The sequence below is a fragment of the Bidens hawaiensis genome, unplaced genomic scaffold, assembly GCF_021521415.1.
Source record: "Bidens hawaiensis isolate Kalapana, Puna unplaced genomic scaffold, B.hawaiensis_p1.1 tig00046706_1, whole genome shotgun sequence".
Classification (NCBI taxonomy): Eukaryota; Viridiplantae; Streptophyta; class Magnoliopsida; order Asterales; family Asteraceae; genus Bidens; species Bidens hawaiensis.
The window spans coordinates 100,147-123,214 of record NW_027498334.1 but is presented as its reverse complement, the minus strand read 5'-3'; the positions used below and the strand labels follow the sequence as shown (position 1 = coordinate 123,214).

At 36.4% G+C, this 23,068-nt stretch overlaps 1 protein-coding gene and 1 pseudogene across 2 annotated transcripts; both read left to right on the top strand.

The window, feature by feature from the left end:
- The first annotated feature begins 11,203 nt into the window (after window positions 1–11,203).
- LOC143596569 (cytochrome P450 CYP82D47-like) lies at window positions 11,204–14,007 on the top strand (annotated as a pseudogene). The gene is made up of 2 exons (XR_013146734.1): window positions 11,204–12,257; window positions 13,138–14,007. The product of XR_013146734.1 is annotated as a cytochrome P450 CYP82D47-like (transcript).
- A 4,916-nt stretch (window positions 14,008–18,923) lies between these two features.
- On the top strand, window positions 18,924–22,531 carry LOC143596568 (inactive protein kinase SELMODRAFT_444075-like). Its single transcript, XM_077075311.1, has 8 exons — window positions 18,924–19,206; window positions 19,299–19,435; window positions 20,294–20,388; window positions 20,485–21,398; window positions 21,473–21,633; window positions 21,710–21,786; window positions 21,866–22,191; window positions 22,278–22,531. The coding sequence occupies exons 1-8, from the start codon at window positions 19,017–19,019 to the stop codon at window positions 22,388–22,390; spliced, it is 2,013 nt and encodes a 670-aa protein (XP_076931426.1). The 5' UTR covers window positions 18,924–19,016; the 3' UTR covers window positions 22,391–22,531.
- Window positions 22,532–23,068: the final 537 nt, after the last annotated feature.

Genomic DNA, 23,068 nt, shown 5'->3' with positions numbered 1-23,068 from the left:
ATCATTCACAATCAATCAATCCGTCAAGGTTTTCCAACACCGACTGTACAGGTGAATACGTTAACCTTTTTAATCAGTCAAAACATATTTATACTCGATAAGATGAACGGGTGTTTGTCTTAACGAGTCAGTCAATGTTTACATGAGGTTATGTGATCTCTAAAACGTTATAATACAAATTAGAAAATAAAATCAACTCAGGCCGAATACACATGTGTCTGAATCTAAACATAACCGTTCAGCCTAATCATTCAAAGGCTACGTGGCCGCGGGCTAATGGTCATAACTAGTTTCCCATTAAGGGCTACGTGGCTCGAAAATAATTGTGTGTGTAGGGCAGTGGTACATAGACCAGAAGTAGAAATGCTTCAGCTGAGCTTGTAAAGAAAACTATATTTGGATTGTAATGGCATTCAAATGTTTTATAGAGTCATACGTGTTCACCAGCATATAGCTGACGTATTTTTCAAACCCATTGCAGGTTACTAAGCATAAGTAGCATTAACAAAGATTGGAGTCTTAATGAAGATAGAAGCGCGTACAAGATGGCTCCGTTTTGATAAACTAAATCCTTGTAATATGAAACATATATTTTGTAAACTAAAACTCGGGTATTTAATTCCCGAGTAAATTTTCAATGTAAATTAATATCATATTCAAACCAAAAGTCTTCCGCTAAAATTAACCATAAACTCTGATATATTTACAAAACAGGTACCAACTTGTGGTCACACGCCTAGGCCCTAAGTCGGGGTGTGACAGGTTGGTATCAGATCCATCGGTTTCAGCAAATTAGGTATTTAAACATTAGTACCTAAGCTTTAACCTTAAAGTTATTATTATTTATTCGTATGGATAAGATAGGATTGGTAAACTTCATATCCCTAATCTAACTACGTGCAGATGTCTTATATTAATTACCTTGGTCATAGACACCGAGTAGCAATCCGATCAAAACCGACAATCAACTACGAACCATCCGATATGGAGAGTAGCAATAGTTATTATACAAGCTTTTTCAATCACAATCAACCGATCATTCCAAAGTTACCATATGGGAGCTAACCCGTGTATCTCCCAGGAAGTCAACAATGCCCAATCGAAATATCCGATAATACTGCCGACAACAATCCTCAGTACCATCCATCCGACATTCCCACGTACCATCCTTTCGAGGAATAGGAAGTGCAAAGTAAGATCAAACAGGAAACTGAATCAGAATCATCTAGCTGGATGAATTGTCACTCTGATCAAAGGAGATGGGAATTCGGATCACCACCATCAAACTATCGATACAAAATCCCACCGATCAATGCAGAACCAAGTCGTGAACCAAGGATGAGAGTCATCTTGCCATACAAAAAGAGATTAGTTCAATCACCAATCAAGAATCCTTATGAATCTGAGGAAGAACCCGAGGAAGAGGAGGATCCCGACAAAGAAAATGAGGAGAACGAAAATCCTTATTTTCCTCCATACGTTGGACCAAGACCTTCCATATCACAACAAGCTAAAGAGATCCGTGAAGAGGCAAACCTGATCGAGGAATTTTATACAACTAACATCCCCGATGAGGAAATGAATACATACGTTGCAAATCCACACCTCTATTCACAAGAGAACACTTATCTCTTCCCAGCTGCATCCGCACCAACGAGATACCCTAACCCGCCAAATTCAGTGATGGGTGAGCTAAGGAATGAGAAAGTGGACAAGAAGAGAATAGAAAGAAACTTGTTAAGAAATGTGACAAGATGAAGAATCTTGTTAAAAAAGTGGATTAAGGATTAGGAATCGGTGTTACGTACTGTTGTTAACTGTTATGTTTTCTTTGTAAGATAAATAATGTATTATAAAGAAAGTCTGTCTTTTCTCTGAATTTTGTTTTATTCATGTAACAGCATGTCTAAAGCCAACAGTAATCAAGAAATGCAAATAAATAATAAAGAAAAGACCGTAGCAGAAAACATAAACAACGATAAAGAAAAGACTGTAGCAGAAAACATTCAAGCAATACTGAAAGACTATGTGCTCGGTATTCGCGATTTAATCAAAGAAGCTGTAACTCCGCTTTATGACTTAATGAAAAATGATCCAAGTCGAACCGCCTCTCATTCTAATAAGAGGGCGAGTCGAAGCAAAAGTGAATATGCTACTTCAAAAAGAGAATCAAAGAAAGAATCTAAAAAGGAATCGGAAAAGAAAGAAAGTAAGAAAAAAGAAAATGAGAAAAAGAAGGAAGTAAGTGATGAAAGCTCCACCGCTGAAAACAACCTCCATGATATAACTAAGAAGTTAAAGATACATGAGGGTTGTGATTTTAAAGTATTTAAAGTTTATAACCCCAAAGAGTTCCATGGGGATAAGGGAGCGATAGTTACCCTCCGATGGTTGGAGGAAATGGAATCGATTGTACTGATAAGCAAGTGTACGGAAAGTGAGAAAGTGCAATATACCTCTCAGATGTTCAAGGGAGAGGCATTAGAATGGTGGAATACCCTGATTGGAGTTAAAATTAAGGGTAGAGAAAGTTTATACAATCTGGACTGGGCAACGTTTAAAGCTATGATACTAAAGAAGTTTTGCCCGATTAACGAAATAGATCAAATACAAACCAAGTTGTGGAACCACAAGGTTGTGGAAACCAACCTCAAGGAATATAATACTAAATTTCTTGTGTACTGCAGAATTATACCTCACTTGGTCACTCATGAAATCAACAAAGTGACGCGCTATATCTACGGGTTGCCAATCGAAATCCGTGACTTAGTCCGTTGACATATGCCGTCTTCGACGGAATCTGCTATGGAGTTGGTCGGGTATTTAATGGATGGAATGATAAGGAATCGGGATGAGAAGAAGAAAGATGATGGCAAGACGCCAGTTGGAGGAAAAGTTAGAAATGTTGAGAAAAAGAGGGAATGGGCGTTTGTGTATACTCGCCCTATTTGTAAGACATGTGGTAGGAGACACTTCGGAAGATGTCTTCGACCAAACAACACGATTACATGTAATTTCTGCAAAAGACCAGGTCATGTGGAAGCAGACTGCACAAGGAAAGCAGTGGTATGTTTTGATTGTAAGGAAAGAGGACACTTTAGTAATGAATGTCCAAAGAGGAAGCCGATGACTGTGACGGCTGGTGCAAGTGGCAGCGGTGCCAAGACCGAGGCCAAGAAAGGAAACGCACGTGTTTTCATGCTAGACACTCAGAAGGCAGCCGATATACCGGACGTGATCACCGGTACGTTTCCTATAAATAATGTTTATGCTAGGATTTTATTTGACTTGGGTATAAACCAAAGCTTTATAGATTATAAATTCTGTAGTCTATTAAATGAACCCTTAGTTAAACTAGATAAACATTATGAAGTAGAAACCGCTGATGGAAGTGTAAGTAGAATAACCGAGGCTTTAGATAATGTCACAATTTCTCTAGCCAATCACGTCATACCTGTACGATTGTTACCCATGACATTAGCAGGTTTTGATGTAGTTTTAGGTATGGACTGGTTATCGTTTAATCAAGCCCATATCCTATGTAGCGATAAAGCCATCGACATTCGAACACCTACTAACAAAACCATTCGTATAACCGGAGATAAAGAAGGAGGAAAGGTAGGAATCATTTCCAAGATTAAAGTAAGTCATTGCATAGGTAAGGGATGCCTCACATTCATGGCCTATGTAACAAAGGAACCTGAACCAAAGAAAATGAAGGAAGTACCGATTGTATCTGAATTTCCAGACGTATTTCCTAATGAGATACCAGGAGCCCCGCCTGATAGAGAAGTAGAGTTTAGGATCGACCTCATGCCGGGAACATCACCAATAGCCAAATCTCCTTATCGTCTAGCACCTACGGAAATGAAAGAATTGAAGAAACAATTAGATTAATTATTAGAAAAAGGATTCATAAGACCGAGTTCGTCACCGTGGGGAGCTCCAGTTCTGTTTGTAAAGAAGAAGGACAGATCAATGAGGATGTGTATAGACTACCGAGAACTGAATAAGGTCACGATCAAGAACAAATATCCACTTCCAAGAATCGAAGTTTTGTTCGACCAGCTTCAAGGAGCAAGTTTTTTTTCAAATATTGATCTTAGATCAGGTTACCACCAGTTGAAAGTACAAGAAGAAGATATACCAAAGACAGACTTCAGAACCCAATATGGACATTATGAGTTCACCGTGATGCCTTTCGGACTCAGTAATGCTCCAGCAGCTTTTATGGACATGATGAATCGAAATTGCAAACCATATTTAGACAAGTTTGTTATCGTTTTCATTGATGACATTCTTGTTTATTCAAAATCAAAAGAAGATCATCGAGTTCATCTCAAAATCATACTTGAAACCTTAAGAAACGAGAAATTGTACGCCAAATTCTCCAAATGTGAATTTTGGTTATCCGAAATCCAATTTCTTGGACACGTTTTAAATAATAAGGGTATTCAAGTAGATCCAGCTAAAATAGAAGCCATTACCAAGTGGGAGAAACCCAAGACACCGACTCAAGTCAGAAGTTTCCTAGGCTTTGCCGGTTATTACCGAAGGTTTATTCAAGACTTTTCTCGAATAGCCGTTCCATTAACTTCACTCACAAGAAAGACAATTAAGTTTGAATGGGGACCGAAGCAAGAGAAAGCATTTGAAACAATCAAACAAAAGTTAACCAATGCACCTATTCTGGCCTTGCCAGAAGGATGAGAAAACTTTATCATTTACTGTGATGCTTCTCACACGGGAATGGGATGTGTTTTGATGCAAGGAAAGAAAGTAATTGCTTATGCCTCGAGACAGTTAAAGGTTCAGGAAAAGAATTACACCACATACGACCTTGTATTAAGCGCTATAATCTTCGCATTGAAATTATGGCGACATTACTTGTATGGTGTTAAGTTCATTGTATACACTGATCACAAAAGTTTAAAGCATATATTCGATCAAAAGGAATTGAATATGAGGTAAAGGCGATGGATGGAAACGCTTAATGACTACGACTGTGAAATCATATATCATGAAGGAAAGGCAAATGTTGTGGCTGGCGCCTTGAGTAGAAAAGAACAAGAAAAAACAAAGAGAGTTCGAGCTCTTAGATTGGAACTTAAAGTTGATTTAGCTAGTCAAATCGAAGAAGCTCAGAAGTTGACACTGGAAAAAGGAAACATTAAAGCCGAAAGAGAAAACGGTACAATCGATCAATTAGTCAAAGGGAGTGACGATATATTAAGACTTGGTACAAGAATATGGGTACCAGTAATCAGAAGTTTAAGAGATAAGATTCTAGAAGAAGCACACAAGTCAAAATATATGATGCATCCGGGAAGTGACAAGATGTATGACAATCTAAAAGATGATTACTGGTGGATCAGTATGAAGAAAGATATTGCTTTGTATGTAGCTAAATGCCTAACGTGTTCTAAAGTGAAAGCTGAACATCAAAAGCCGTTAGGATTACTACAACAACCGGAAATCCCGATATGAAAATGGGATATGATAACTATGGATTTCATCATGAAGTTACCTAAAACTTCTCGCCAAAATGATGCAATCTGGGTTATTGTAGATAGACTTACTAAGTCTGCCCATTTTATTCCAATATAAGAAACGTTTAGTATGGATAAGTTAGCACACTTATATGTCGAAAACATAGTATCCTTACATGGTGTGCCGCTATCCACATTTCGGATAGAGATAGTCGTTTTACTTCAAATTTTTGTTCAAGTTTTCAAAAGGCAATGGGGACTCGATTAAACTTAAGTACTGCATACCATCCCCAAACTGATGGCCAAAGTGAACGTACAATTCAAACCTTAGAAGATATGCTTCGTGCCTGTGTTATCGATTTAGGAGGAAGTTGGGATACTCATCTTGCTCTTATGGAGTTCTCGTATAACAATAGTTATCATACGAGTATCCAAATGGCACTATTTGAAGCGTTGTATGGGGGTAAGTGTAGAACACTTGTATGTTGGTCAGAAACAGGTGATAGTCAGTTGTCAGGACCTGAAATTGTTCAAAGGACTACTGATCAAGAAATACAAATTCGTGAACGATTGAAAACGACAAGGGATAGACAAAAAAATTATGCGGACATTCGTCGCAAGCCATTGGAATTCAAAGAAGGTGATAGAGTATTATTGAAAGTGTCGCCTTGGAAAGGTGTAGTACGATTTGGAAAGAAAGGAAAACTTAGTCCACGATTTGTTGGACCATTCAAAATACTTGATAGAATCGGACCAGTTGCTTACCGATTAGAATTACCCGAAGAAATGAAAGGTATTCACGATGTGTTTCACATATCCAATCTACGCAAGTGTTTTGCCGATGAAACCCTTGCAATGCCTTTAAAAGATGTTAAAATCAACGAGAAGCTTAAGTTTGTGGAACAACCGATTCAAATAGAAGATAGCATGATCAAGTTTCTCAAGCACAAAAGGTTAAAACTCGTGAAAGTCAAATGGGATTCAAGACGAGGACCCGAGTATACGTGGGAGCTCGAGTCAGAAATGAAGAAAAAGTATCCCTATCTATTCCAATAAATCTCGAGGACGAGATTATTCAAAAGGTGGGGAGGATGTAACACCGCGTCTCAAACCCTATAAGTTTTACTTTAAAATGCTAACTTTTAAAAGAATAGGGACCAAATTGTAAATTATGAAAATCTTCTCCCATCGCGATACGCGACGGGGTAACATTTAACCCATCGCATAGCGCGATGGACTTGCACAACAACCGAGACATGGGCGGCGTAGCGATACGCTACGGCCCAAATCACAACGGTCATCGCGTATCGCGATGACCTTGCTGAGTCATTGGACACGTGTCCAACAACGTGTCAACACGTGGCATGATATGACAGGCCACGTGTCACAAGCCGGTAAGGCGGCGTCAAATTGCGGCGCCGCTGTACGCGACGGGTCACAAGGAACCCATCGCGTATCGCGACGGGGTACGATTTCTGCATATAAATAGAGGGTTACGGGATTGAACCATTTTCATCCCAAACACACCTCCATTTATACACATTTAACCTCGAAAGGCGTTCCCCATTGCCGTAACAAGCCGACGTGCCATTTTCTCGTAGTTCGTGCAATGAACGAAGTTATAATCAAGCTAGCAATCGTATAAACGAGTAGATCAAGAACCTGCATTTTTCTTATTATCAATCTAAGTATCCGCGTTAAGGTAGGAGTTATGTTTAAGTTATTTGAATTATAGCTTAGACTATCAATCGAGGCTATGGCCTTTAACCTTGATCGTATTTTACAAACATTCACATTCATAAACGAGTTTTTCTTAAACGTTACTTCATAATAAAGTAATGTTAATCAAAGATATATTTTGACGGACATGTAGTAACTGTAAGGGTGTTATCACTAGTAGTAAGTTTCTTGCCTAAGGAAAAGTAATTCGTACAAATCCCAATCAACCGAGGAACCCGTTTACGTACCTGAAGAAACTTACCAACATGTTATAACCTATTAAGCCAAAGCATGTTATATCAAACGTCACATAAAATCAAGTGTTTTCATTCACAATAAAAAGATAAACGATTTCAAGGTTAAGCTTACAATCATAGCTTAATCAAGTAACATCATTCAAGTATTTATACAAATCTATTATGTATAGGTTAAATATCATTCACAATCAATCAATCAGTCAAGGTTTTCCAACACCGGCGGTACAGGTGAATACGTTAACCTTTTTAATCAGTCAAAACATATTTATACTCGATAAGATGAACAGGTGTTTGTCTTAACGAGTCAGTCAATGTTTACATGAGGTTATGTGATCTCTAAAACGTTATGATACAAATTAGAAAATAAAATCAACTAGGACCGAATACACATGTGTCTGGATCCAAACATACCGTTCAGCCTAATCATTCAAAGGCTACGTGGTCGCGGGCTAATGGTCATAACTAGTTTCCCATTAAGGGCTACGTGGCTCGGGAATAATTGTGTGTGTAGGGCAGTGGTACATAGACCAGAAGTAGAAATGCTTCTGCTGAGCTTGTAAAGAAAACTATATTTGTATTGTAATGGCATTCAAATGTTTTATAGAGTCATACGTGTTCACCAGCATATAGCTGACGTATTTTTTCAACCCATTGCAGGTAACTAAGCATAAGTAGCATTAACAAGGATTGGAGTCTTAATGAAGATAGAAGCGCGTACAAGATGGCTCCGTTTTGATAAACTAAATCCTTGTAATATGAAACATATCTTTTGTAAACTAAAACTCGGGTATTTAATTTACGAGTAAATTTTCAATGTAAATTAATATTATATTCAAACCAAAAGTCTTCTGCTAAAATTAACCACAAACTCTGATATATTTACAAAATAGGTACCAACTTGTTGTCACACGCCTAGACCCTAAGTCAGGATGTGACAAGTAGCTCCCAGCTTTTTCCTCCAAAGAATGTATTAATTCAAAACAAGTCAGAATCCTCCTTGGAATTAATTAGTTGCTCGACTCCCTTCTACTCCAAACAAATTATGTCACCGCCATATATATTCCCCCAACCAATAATTTTTATATATAGTATTATAATCGGAACCCTGTCCCCACCTCCAAGCGTTTTTTCTTTCTTCTTTTGATGTTTGCGGCTGCTGTATGTCTTAAATAATAATTATAACCTTCCTTTTATATTAACTCTAATTTCTTGTCTTAAAAGACTCCACCACCGACACCATTTGTTTTGGTGTAGAGTTTTTTTTATTCTTCTTTAGTCCAATCAAGCATATGGATTTGGAGACTTAATTGTGGGCCCTTCTCAATGTCATATTTTTCTTGTTTCTTTTGTGAGTTTAACGAGCCACAAATTCTTTTAAATTATTGTGACATGCTTTCTTTTATAATACATGCATCCAAACTCACAATCATATGCTCCACACATTATATCTTAACATGTGAGTATAATAAATTTTATTTTAAAAACTTGTCACAAATGTTACGTCTGCCTAAACACTTTTTGTAAAGTTAGTCACATAAAAAATTGGTTCGACGATTCACTTGCCGATAACGAATTTAGCAATACTAGATCGTTTTAACTCGTTTTTCTCTTGAAACCATAAAATTCAAAATATGAACCACAAACGTATAGAACTAAATAAATAATGGCTAAAAATTAATTCAAATTGTAGGAAATGTTAATAGTAAAATATGTATATTCTAGAGCACAACACCGTTTATTGAGGGTTTATTACGAAAAATAGTTAAACTAATGGTAAAATTATGATATATTGTGGAGAACTCAGAAGTGCCATTTTTAGATCACACAAAAAATTTGGGATTAAATGGAGAAGTTTAGATATGATTCGTGCATTTTCGTTTAATCGGGTTTTAACAGCTGAATCATGCATAAAAAGGTTTTTTAGCCAAAGAGTGAAGTTCTGGAAATTTTACAGGGGTTATTTGATGATATTTGACCATTTAGAAAATTTATCGGATTTTTCAGAAAGCGTTTGGTATAAGCGGGTGAATTATTGGTTAATTATAACATATAAAATGAATTTTTATAAGTAAATAAGTAGGTGTAAAAATTCTGGAATTATTTTTTATAAAAATATACATATTTTAATTTGTTTAGTACAAAAATTATCATATTTTTCTATAACTATATAGAGAGTTATAATAATTTAAAGATTTAGTTTTTATATAATTTGATAAAACCAGCAGCGTTATGTTTTACGAACTGGCTGGTGTGTCAAAACGTCAAAAGTTGTCAAATATCATAGTTTGAATGAATTTGATATAAACGAACTTTTTACGAGATTTCCGGACAATTTGGGTGAGTTGTATGCATATTGTACAATCAAACCCATATAAAAACGGAAACGAACCCTGTGACTAATCCATATACTGAAACTCTAATTTTCTTTTATAAATCGAATCATTTTATCAAACAGTATGTTTACTGAAGTTTGTGGGATCATAACTATTTTCGAAACGCGTAAACGACCAACTTGGCCAGGCATGGAAAAACTGAGCCAATACTGGTTTTATACATTTCATATCGAACAACGTCACAATCTAAGACTACTAATATGTTCTAGGTGTAACGGCCAAACTCAGACTAGATATACAACTATGTTTAGTTTAAAGACTGTACTAGTATTGGCAATGCAATACCGATTATAGGATACGAGCTATAATCAAAGCGTAGTATATACCGCACGTGTTACTTATTCGATACTACTACAATGTGAGTGTCATGACCACACTTTTTAAACTGTTTTATGAACATTTGGGGTGGAAAATATGTTTATATATACTTATTTGTCTGGAAACGTTCTATGATGTGAATTATATAAGGGCTGACACTTGCAAGTCCCCCCACACGGGTGATTAACTACAACTCGAATGCATGTGAATAATACTATTGGTTTGACAAACCCAACTGATAGGGCCGGTGTGGTATGCCGGGACACGTTTTACAGTTGTACATTACCATGCGAACCTTTTGTAACATGCTATGTGGTGTTAGACATAGTACATTTTGGGGCATGTGGCTGTTGAGGCCATGAAGAGTGCGTGGGCAGCGGAGGCCACGTGGTATAGCTAGCCGAGGTTTCACTCATGGCTTAGTATAATTACATCATATACATACATACATTCTGAATATTACAATTACGTATACTAATCTCGTACAAACTTATGAAACTCACCAACTCTTTGTAGTTGATTCATTTTAACATGCTTTTCAGGTATTCCAAAGTTGGAATGATGTGATAAATGCTATGTGCTCAAGTGATAAATCGTACTGATGTAGATAGAAGAAATTATATCGTTAAGGAATGAAGCGGCCTAGAGAACTGGTTATTTTGCGAACACTTAGTTTGTAAATATATTTAAAAACCATGTAATTTGATATAAATTAGTTTGTTAATTTTCTTTATAAACAATGTGGTTAATACCAGAATTATATGTTACATTCCCGTATTATGCTTCCGCATTTACCTAGTCGGAGGGTGACATTGGCTTTGCACTTACAAGTTAAATATGTTCTTCGTTATCTTAATAATTATGTTTACGCCATTAACTTACCCGTCCACCGGACGGATATAAAACTAGTTTTATGGTTTTTAATCGATGCAAATCATGATGGGTATTATTTTGGCATATCACATGTTTATTTCATGGATTACGCGAGACAAATTTTTGTGTAAATAAAGTCTTTTAACTTTTAGTTCCGGTACGATTCCGTTTCGGTATATATCTTCCATCTCACTTATTTTAGTCTGCATTCAAAGACCTAGTTCTTCCATAACAACGAATCCATGGAGTTCCATCTTTCACAACTATCAACCATCACACCAACCACCTATTTATCTTTCATTCTACTAGCGTTCCTACTCCATGTCATCAACAGAAAGATGGCAAAGAGAGGAAAAAGCAGAAAACCACCTCAAGCAAAGGGCGCATGGCCTATAATCGGACACCTTCACCTTCTTGGTGGACCTGAGCTACCTCACAAGGTGCTAGGTAACATGGCCGATAAACACGGTCCTATCTTCATTATCAAGCTCGGTGTTCACCAAGTTTTGGTGGTGAGTAGTGGGGAGATAGCTAAGGATTGCTTTACTACAAACGACAAGGCCTTTGCTAGTCGACCCAAAGCAGCCGCAGTAGAAATCATGGCCTACAACTATGCCATGCTTGGCTTTGCTCCGTATGGAGATTACTGGCGAAAATTGCGCAAGATTATCATGCTTGAGGTTCTTTCTCAACGACGAGTTGATTCTCTTGAGCATGTTCGGGTTTCCGAACTTAGAGCATCCGTTAAGGATATATATGAAGCTTGGATAAACAACAAAAAGTGTAGCAATTCGGACACGGTGAAGGTGGATATGAGTCAATGGTTTGGGAACTACATATTAAACATTTTAGTTAGGATTAATTCAGGAAAGAGGTTGTCGCCCAACGATGAAGAAGGGGTTCGATTTCAAAGGGTCGTAAGGAAATTTTTCGAGTTAGTAGGGGCATTTGTGGTATCTGATTATATCCCTTATCTTAAATGGGTGGATATAGGTGGATACAAGAAAGCTATGAAGCAGACAGGGAAAGAGTTGGACATATTTTTTGAGCAATGGTTAAAGGAACGTAGATTAATATATGGAGAATCATCACAGGAACTTGAAGGCAGCCAAGTATTCATAGATGTGCTCATTAAAACTCTTCAAGGTGTTTCGGAAGACGAATTTCCTGGTGTTGACCATGATACAATTATAAAGTCCACATGCCAAGTAAGTATATTATACATACATGTATACTTGTATAGTTCTTTAAGTGTTGTATATTCCAAGCTAAGCTATAAGTTTTTCAGTCCCAAACCAAAGATAGTTAATGGGTTTGGTTTCAATGGTTTGAAATTTGGAATCGGTGGTATAAATTTAACTGGTGATAAAATTGTTATTTACTTATTCATTTTAGGAGCATGAAGCGGGGGGTGTTCATCGTACTGGACAACGGGTTATTCGGTTCAGATTTTCCGGATTTCAACCTTTTAGGACCCTATCCGAATAATCCGAAAATAACCTAATAACAAAATTTTTCCAGTTTTTGTTCCCCTAACATTTTTTACACGTTTAGAATCAAAATAAATATACAAAACCGAAAAATATAAATTAGTCTTGAACATAAATTCAAAGTTCAAACTTCAAACAATAGTCTAAATAAACATACAAAACTTTACAATACCACTAAAAACATGTTATTTGTTTGGATTAAACAGAAATCTGAATAATCCAAACAATCCGAATTGTTTTAAATTCCATATTCGAATCTGAATTAGTTATTCGGATAAATTCGATCCGAATTTTCGAATAAGAATTCGGATCGATTTATTTGGGTTTCGGTTCGTTTTTTCGGATTTTTTCGGATTTCGATTTTCATGAACACCGTCGTGAAGTATGGTTTTTATTAATAGAAAATTATGCTTTTGAGACAAATATTTTTTTCTTCTCAGACTGTAAAATCATAAAACCGTGAGAACGGATGGTTCGTTATCATTTTTAAAAACCGTAGTCAGCAGTTCGTCAAAAAGAATTTATCAAACCTAGCTGAACCAGACAGCCAACATTCTTAGTTGATATATGTAGTGCTAATATACATTGAATGTTACAGCAACTACTAACAGCAGGCTTGGACACAACATCAATAACGTTAACCTGGGCTTTGTCTTTGCTGCTAAACAACCCAAAGTCATTAGAAATCGCCCAACATGAAATTGACGAGCATGTTGGAAAGAATAGACTGTTGGAGGAATAGGACATGAAGAATTTAGTCTACATAGATGCCATCATCAAAGAAACATTGCGTTTATACCCAGCTGGACCTCTTTCTGTTCCTCACGAATCCATTGGGGAATGCACTGTGGGTGGCTACAACATCCCAATAGGAACACGTTTGCTAGTAAATCTTTACGAAAATGCATCGCGATCCTAATGTGTGGTCAGAACCAGATGAATTTCAGCCAGAAAGATTTTTGAAGACTAAAAAGGATATCGATGTCAAAGGAAAACATTTTGAATTGCTTCCATTTGGTAGTGGTAGAAGAATATGTCCTGGTGTTTCGTTTGCCCTGCAGGCTTTGCATTTAACTTTAGCAAGTTTGATACAACAGTTCACACTAAAAAATCCAACAAATAAACCTATTGATATGAGGGAGAACCCTGGGTTGAGTAGCAGCAAAGCAACACCACTTGAGGTTCTCATTGCCCCTCGTTTGTCCTCTGATATGTATCATGTATGATCATGATCAATTACCACATTTAGATCGTCTACAACGCCACTCCAGCTACAATATATTCCTTACTAAAGCCGCAACTTAAATATGTTTTATTAATATGTAATAAAGTAATATCATGTGTTGGGGTTAATCTTATGTAAGGATAGTAAGAACAAAGAGACCTCAATCTCTTGTGTGGTTTATTTTGTTTTAAATATATTGTTGGTATAGAAAGCACTTAAGCTTTCATTCATGTTTTCAAAACTAGCGATGCCTATAAGTATTTACACTATTATTCATTATATTGGACCCCAATGTATGAGTTGATCTCTTCAACTTAATTTACGCGACGCCAGATAGTACAGTTATTAAAGTCAATTATTAACGATTTCGTTGAAGTCTAAGAACATTAAAAGTAAGTTGTCTTACAACAATCTACAAAACTCAATCCTCAAAACTGTTTAATTAACCTAAAATGAAATAAAGTAAATAAACTTTGTGTTTTTCACAATCTAAAGCTTTCCAATATTTGTCATAGTTCCCTCGATCGATTCTTCTAGTACTTGTTTTAATTAACTCAAGCGACAAAAAGAAATACTATTAAGCTAAAAATTGCTTTGGATCTGGAGACATATTTATCACCGCACAACTCTCCAAGACTCCAACCATCACACTGCTTTCAATGTTGTAACAAATGGCAAGCAGGCATGCTTCTTTATCGAAACTGATTTTGTTTGTCGAAGACATCATTTTCCTTCAAGATCTTGAATCGCGAAGAACTTGTGGGTGCATATTTGTAGAGCCCTGGTCAAATAAGAAGTTAAAAGAATTTGTAAGAAATGTGTGAAATAGATCTGAATTATTATCAAACTTTCTTGATGGACCAATCAAAATATTGTAAATAAAGAAGATTGCAAATGATTGAAATGACAAAATTGAAAAGGCCTTGGTTTTCTTTTAATCTAGTTTCATAAAAAAATTAATCAAACAACTTTTATACTTTATTATTATTTGTTTTTTTATTATACCAAAAAACCAAGAATTTCATTAATTTTTTAATTGAATATACTATGATATATTATATAAATTTTTCAAATTATTTGTAAGAGTGACCGGCGACTCATTTTATGTAATTATGTTGTTTAAGTTGCGTACCTATTCATTTGTTAATGATAGTGTAGGTGATTTTATACATATGCCGCGTTGTTAATAGTTCGTTACTTCATAAGGGGGGAGGGGGGGGGGTATTTTCCTCACACATCACATTCAATGGTGATATGCCACATCATCAACCCCAAATCCATCACATTTTGATGGAATTTGGTAGGGGTGGTGGTGTGGTGTGATAGGAAATTTTTTTTTTGTTTTTTTGTTTTTTTTTTTGCAACTTAAAAAATAAAAACAATATTTTACTAGAACTTAAAAAATAAACAGTTTACTAGAACATAATTCAACTTAAAAGTTAGAATTAAAAAATAAAAGTTACAATAAACGTCTACTCCTCGTTTGAATTCGGAAATTCCAAACCTAAAGAACCTATAAGCTCAACTAGATCCCATCTCAACCGATGGTGAATATCTTCATCCCGCAAGTCTAATTGCACATCATCGGGAACGGGAACTTGAGTAGGAGGATCCAGTACCCAATCTGGAGAAATTGCATTTCCATATTCTTTTATTAACATATTGTGTAATATGATGCATGCATACACGTAGCTAGAGATCGTGGCTTTTTTCATTGCACGAACCGGTCGACTAAGTATGCACCATCTACCCTTTAAAACACCGAAATCTCTCTCAACATCTTTTCTTGCCGATTCTTGCAACTTCTTGAACGCTTTTTCATTTTCCTCGACAGGAAACGAAAAGGCTTTTACAAAAACAGAACATTGCGGGTAGATACCATCGACAAGATAGTAGCCACGTCTGTAATATCTCCCGTTGACAAAATAAGGACAGAAAGGTGCGGTACCATTTGTTACGCTCTGAAACAACGGTGATGTGTACAGAACAGTGATGTCGTTGTTTGAGCCGGGAACACCAAAATAAGAATGCCAAAACCATAAATCATTTGACGCAACCGCTTCTAGTGAGATGGTCGGTCGTTTGATATCACCCCTAACATACGCCCCTCGCAACTCCCGTGGACAATTCGATATGTGTACAATCGATGCTGCCGAGCATCCCTGGAAAATGCCATCTAGCCTCGTGCGCGGCGTAAAAACGTGTAATGTCGTGTCTTGTTGGTTTTCGTAGAATCTCTTTGGCATACAATTTTATAATCGTGTTACAAAAGAATTGTAGACATTCACGTGAAGTTCTCTCAGGCATTTGTTAGTATTCATCGAATTGGTCGGGTGGGTTACCTGTCGCTAATTGACGAATAGCGGATGTGCATTTTTGAAGCGCCGTAAAACTTTGTTTGCCCCTCGCGTCGTAAGATTATTGAAACCATTCTTCATTTGCTTCGTCGTTGATGTAGATGTCGTGCTCTAATCAAAAACAAGTATTTATGAAGCTTAAATACCTATAACTAGTATGGGTAAGTAAGGTCGTCTCCACAGGGAATCAGTGGAAAGTGCAAGTAAAGTTCATAATTATTAACTAATTAACTACGGTGGACAAACGATGTCAAGCGGTTTATAAAAGATGATTTAATAAAAACACACGGTTACTTTAAACGAACTGTAAACAATTATGAGAAAACGATTCACTTCAGGTTCAGGTAATGTGATGACCGACTAATCACAGATTCATAAGATTAATTGCGCAGTAATTACAAAACCTAACAGTTGGGTTGTGAGGACAAATGATACCCTAACCGAATTGTTGAAACAATCTGAACTCCGGTTTACCCAATTACCAGTTTAAAATATGAAAATCAGTTATAAGCAATGACTAACGATTATTGGTTCAATGACATAAGAGCTAACCCTACATGTGATGAACACAACCAGAAAAGTGATGCAAAGTTTGATAATCAAAATCATAAACTGTTTAAACAATCAATTCGTAATGTAAAACAAGATTAAAAACAATCAATCAAGTTCATACTCATTCAAAACATAGAATCTGATCAAAGTTAGTTTACACAAAACCCTAGCCTAAAGTGAATACAGTGGTTTTAGCTTGACATCGGCATCACGAAGGATTCGTTTATCTGATGAGAGGACGAAAGCATGCGATGAATGGACGAACCGGAGGCTTCGGGATGGTGGAAAATCGTCCTAGGGCTTGTATTTGGTTGAAGGAATGAAGGATAGGTCGAATGGGGGCTGAAAAACTGATTATATCAAAGTTAGGGTTATTTTTCCCGTCAGGAGGATCTTAGCGCGTCGCTAACATCCCAGGGGTGTGATTTTCGCGTCGCGCTAAAGACTCAAAATTCTGATGATCTTAGAGATACGCTGGCATCACCATCAGGACCCTTTAGCACCGCGCTAAAGGCGTCTGACAGAATTTTCTTTATTTTCTTCATTTATTTTGCATAGGAAAGTGTGCCAATCATCATGAGTCTTCTATATCTTCGTTCCAAGCCCGTAATTCATCCCGATAAGCGTCCTTAACGTCAAGTATCCTGAAACACATAAACACGCTTGAAGTACCAAAGTTCACATAATATTTAAACTAAAATTAAACAAATAATATAATAATATACACGCCTTTTCACAACCATCAGTCGTCGACTACAATCTTTAAAAATAAAGATTTCGGCAAACGAAATCGCTCCCTAAACGTCTCGTCATTGTATTTCGGTTCCTTCACAAAATAGTCGTTCATTAGCACTTCGTGGGCATGTATACGATCACGCTCCACCATTTTTTTCTTTGGACGGCTCGGGCCTTCAAGTTCGTTATATAACAACGGGAACCATTCGAGAATGTCATCGTCCGAAGACGAAGAGCTATCGGTGTCTAAGGGAACCAAGTATTTCGGAAATTCCATATTTTTTTGTTGTGAATGAAGGGGAAGATTGAGAGTGTTTTGAGTTGGATTTGGTTTTATATTGGTTATTTTTTTTTATCTAACCCCCCCCCCCCCCAAGGCTCCCTCCCCCAACGGTCATATTTCTCGATAAACACCCCCTCACTTGGGTGATGGCTATCACGCACACCCCCCATCACGCGTGATGGGGGACCGGCGGCGGTGTGCATGAGGCCATCACGCGTGATGGTATCTTCCTCACGCACCAGCCCGCCTCCCCTAAGCATCCTGTAAATTCGATTTCCTATCCCCTTTGTGATTTAAATCGTGAAACATGTAAAATATATTCAATTATTAAGAAATCGTAGTCAATTGTCTGGCAAAAAGATATAAGCTAATAATGCACTATCCACCACAAGAATGTTGACAATAACTACCATAATAAATTAATAATAATACCTGTAAATTAATGTGATCACATGCAGATTGTGTGTCCTGTCTAGACAATACCATGCCCCACGATATCAACATCGTCTACTTGCCTTGGGAGTAAGGGTTGATCATTTCATTTAAGAAAAATATATACATGTATATACAAATATTATGTACGTATATACATATTACTCAACTCTTTTTTTCTTTTACTTGTTTTACTTTATAAAATATTTAGAATAATGTTAGCTTGTGTTGTCTTTTTTATAACCAATATTAAGTTTAAAACTGCAAATACTGACTACAACTCTTGTTTGCTTATAGAGATTATCCAAACCGGTTCCGGTTGGGCGCGGGTTAAAGAAAATCAATGAATCGGGTTTGATCAGTTTGGGTTAGATTTGACGAAGTTTGATCAAGTTTAATTTGTAGGATTACAACCTAATTTCATCCCTACGATTGTTTTTTTCTGACTAGTTCTTCCCAAACCGGTTTCAGTACCAGTTCATATTAACTCTTTACGGTTCTATAACCGTCTTTATTTAACTATTTATACAGTTCAAATTTTATACTTTTTTTTAAAAATATTCATAATATTTGAAAATAAAAATAAAGTTTAAGAAAATGGCTTAATTACACGTATGTCATTACCGTCTTATTGACTTTTTCCAAAAACCAATAAGTTAAATGCCGTCCGACAATCATACAAATTCATTTTAATTTAACTATTTAAAAGAGAGAAAAAAAACATATTTTTTAAAAGCTAGCCAATAAGTAGTTTTCAAACTCAATCCCGAACATTACAAAACATTAATTCACTTGTTTATAACTTAAATAAACAAGCTTCCTTCAGTTCAGCCACTGTTTGTCATCAGTTTCTTCATTCTTACAATCTTAATTTCCCCGACCAAAACCCATCCATGTTCCCGCCAAAACAACACGAGCACCCCGTTGAGAAAGCACGTCGTAGGTTGCCGGAGAATGTGATCGTGGCCGTGAAAGCAGACGAGAAGATAGTCTCAAAGCAAGCTTTGGCTTGGGCACTTACTCATGTGGTTCATCCGGGTGACTGTGTTATGCTGCTGGCAGTATATTCCAGCAACAAAACAAGTAGTAACCCAATAACCCATGCATCAGTACTGTTTTATTATGTGTCGTTATAATTAATGTTGGTGGTAATAATAATTAATAATATATTGCAGGCCAGAGGTTTTGGAGATGGAGACGGTTGAATGGTGATTGCCGTAAAAGTGAAGATTGTGGTAATTTACCGGATCGGATATGTCGGATCTCGGAAACTTGGTCACGGATGGTCCTACAATTTCAAAATCAATTTGAGGTAAGAATATTATTTACATTTACATTCAAAATCCCGCTTACCTGTCTCTATATTTGTAATTGGATCATTATATTATAATATTATATTTACGTAATTACACATACTCCATTGCAATTAGATGCAGAATCTGTCATTTCTAGGATTTTAGCTTGGAAATTGGTACGATTGGGGGATCAAATAATTCGTACTCATTCGGTTTAATAAACGCTCAAAAAGTTAATTCAGCGCAAATTATAAAGTTACCGGTGTTGTAGAACTTGCTAGGCGTTTGTCGGGCAGTGGGGTGCCGACTAGTGCCGGATTTTAACCCGACTAGTGTTTAAACCAATTTTAACCAAAATTTGGCCAATTTTGAGCGGTACGGATCTAGTGCCGGATTAGGTGAAATCGAATCGGTAGCCCTCCTATTTCCGACTAATCATCGGTGCCTGATCGTGATTTTTACAACATATGATTTTTACACATCATATGTTGCTATAGGGTGTTTAGCAACCAAATAGTGGCGCTTTTGTGATTTTTATTTCTATATTTATTTTTATGTTTATTTTTTAGCTATTTTGGTGGTTTGACTGTTTATTTATTGATTATAGTTTATATTTTAGTGGTGTGAATATTTATTGATTATAATTGCTACAATAGTTTACTACTTGAATGTAAAACATTTTCTTTTTAATTTCTTACCTATTTATTGCTAAACATGAATTAGAGGGCGCCATTTTGTCGCTACCGCAACGTAACATATAGGTAGCTTGTCTCTTTTCCCCGCTATTTGCTATTGACAACTATTGCTCAGTTACACACAGAGAATTTCTATCAGTTAGGATGAAATTCATATTGACCTCAACTAGTCAACTGCAGGTTATGGTGCAAATCAAGGTGGTGTCAAGTACACAGGCGGGCGCTGTGGCAGCTCAAGCAAAGTATAACTCCGCCAATTGGGTCGTATTGGATAAGTAAATAGAAGTAAAACTATTATCTCATTGTACGAATCAAATTAGAGTCCAGTTTTGACTTTCAAGAGTCAAATGGTTTTGTGTTTTTTGAATCAGGAAATTGAAACAAGAACTTAAACACTGCATGGAGGAGCTACATTGCAATATTGTGGTAATGAACGGTTCGGTACCCAAAGTCCTTAAGCTCAATCTGGGTCGACCCGACGAGCTTCAAACACCTTTCTTTTCAGCAGCTTCGTCACCGACTGCAGATCCTGAAAAACTTTTAGGCCATGGTGTGAATCATTCCACTCCAGTCAGCAGTCCTGAAGAAACATCGGTGTTTCATCCGCAAACTTGTAATAAAAACCTTTTATCAAACTCCGTTACATCTTCTGTTTTCCTTGTTTACAAACAGAACCCGTTGTTTGAACACCTAATCAAAGGAAAACCGTCACAAATCAATATACCAGATAATTATGACAATCTGCATAATACAATGGATTCTTGTGGCGAACGAGTCATAGCTCTTTCACTAATACCGAACCCATCTTCTAAAGTTCCTCAAAACAACATTGTAAATCAAAATTCCCAATTTTCACATCCAAAAGAAAAGATTTTTAGTTCGGGAATTAGAGAAGCAGTTTCTTTGGGAAGAACAGTGTCACTACCACCACCATTGTGTTCTCTTTGTCAATACCAAGCGCCTGCACTGGTGAAACCGTTAAGACAGTTTTTTTATAGCGAGCTTCTAGAAGCTACTGATGATTTCTCTGATCAAAGCTTTGTGGCGGAAGGACGGTTGTGGGTTGTTTACAAAGGCATGTTAAAAGATGGTCTGGTCGTTGCAATTAAACAGTTAAAATATTCGGGGTCCCATGAAGATGTTGATTTCTGTAAAGAAGTGAAAGTACTAAGCTGTGCACAACATAAAAATGTCGTCTTGTTGGTTGGCTTTTGCATCGACCGGAATGAAAGGTTATTAGTTTATGAGTATGTTTGCAACGGCTCGTTGGACATTCATTTACACGGTATAGAATATCCTCTTGATTTATACTAATTAAACAATGTTAAATGTACTAACACAATGACTTTTGAATAATAGTTAACAAAAGAACATATTTAGACTGGCCGTCACGTTTGAAAGTAGCAATTGGAACCGCAACAGGATTAAGGTATCTTCATGAAGATTGTAGAGTCGGATGCATAGTTCACAGAGACATGCGGCCTAAAAACATCCTGCTAACTCACGATTACGAGCCATTGGTACGTCACGTTAGTTAGAACCAAATTATTAAGTTTTTTTTTATCTAATTTACCAAATGCATCCTTACACATCCAGGTTGCAGACTTCGGTCTTGTTAGCTTACACACTGAATACGATACATGTGACGAGGATCGGGTCATAGGAACTTCAGGGTATACCAATAATCTACATCCATAATTAAACAAACAATAATCATTTTCTTTTTATTAAGTTTCATGTTTATACATGTAGGTATCTTGCACCAGAATACTTTAATGGAGGAATAATAACAGAGAAAGTGGACATATATGCATTTGGATTAGTACTGTTAGAGCTAATCACCGGTCGAAGAACCAATGAGTTACAATGTTACAAAACACAACATTTTTGGCATGATGTTTATACACCAGAACAAATGGAACCTGTCCATCTTCTAGCTTATAAGCATAATCTGCTGGACCGACGGTTAGGATCATATCAACTTCATAATTTTCCTAACGAGTTGCATGCTATCGGTCATGCTGCCTCCTTATGTCTTCAAAAAGAACCAGAATGCAGACCACCCATGTCAAAGGTCTGTTACTATTATAATTGTTTGTTAACTTTAGATATCATATCATTATGCTAATGTGTTTGTTTACATTAATATTGGTAGGTACTTAAGTATTGGAAGGGGAAACTAGGAATTACTTGGGTGCAGACATGCATTCCATTGGTAACCGAAGCGGTCGCACGCAAACCGAGAGGAGGGCCCATTCTCACGGACTGTCCTACTAAAACGGTTCGACGACTGGTGGGTTTTTCATATAAATATATATTAAATCTTGGAACTTTTATAAAAAAATGTACTTTTGATATTAATAAAAAGGAAAAGTAACAACAGTAGCAGTTTTAAAATAAAAACGTGATGAGTTTTTGTATTTTTAAAGGCAAACAAAAGTTATATATCACATAAACTATATAAAGTAAAAACAAAAGGAAAAAAGATGTAACATAAACAATCCATGGAATGTATTTCATTATCCCTCAGACAATATCGAGCTTTTGTATGATTTGGTTGAATATATGCTTTTTTATTGAAGAATGATTTAATAATTTTTTATTTTGCTTTGGTGAAATGGCTTTTTGCTTTTTAGAAGTGTAGGTTAATCTTATTCAATGATCTTGGTCACATCACCTAATGTATGGTGGATTGCTTTTGAATATAAAATAGGTAGATTTGAAAAACGGGTTTGTTTCAAATAGACAAATAATATTGTATATTTGATTTTATTTCTTCAAAAAGATTATTATATTTTCAGGTATTAGAGTCCACGTTTTACGCTGAGGTTGTAGGGGTGTTTACAAGAATGTATTTGTTATTAGGTATGTCGATGAATTAGTATATAGATATGGGCTTTAACCTAAAAGATGGTAAACTTAAGTAAGATATACGGTTAACTAGTGTCAGTAGTT

Coding starts and splice junctions, on each gene's coding strand:
- LOC143596568 (XM_077075311.1), top strand. CDS start 19,017: ATGTTCCCGCCAAAACAACACGAGCACCCCGTTGAGAAAGCACGTCGT. Junction 19,436..20,293: donor AATTTCAAAATCAATTTGAG/GTAAGAATATTA, acceptor AGTCAACTGCAG/GTTATGGTGCAAATCAAGGT. Junction 22,192..22,277: donor ACCACCCATGTCAAAGGTCT/GTTACTATTATA, acceptor TAGGTACTTAAG/TATTGGAAGGGGAAACTAGG.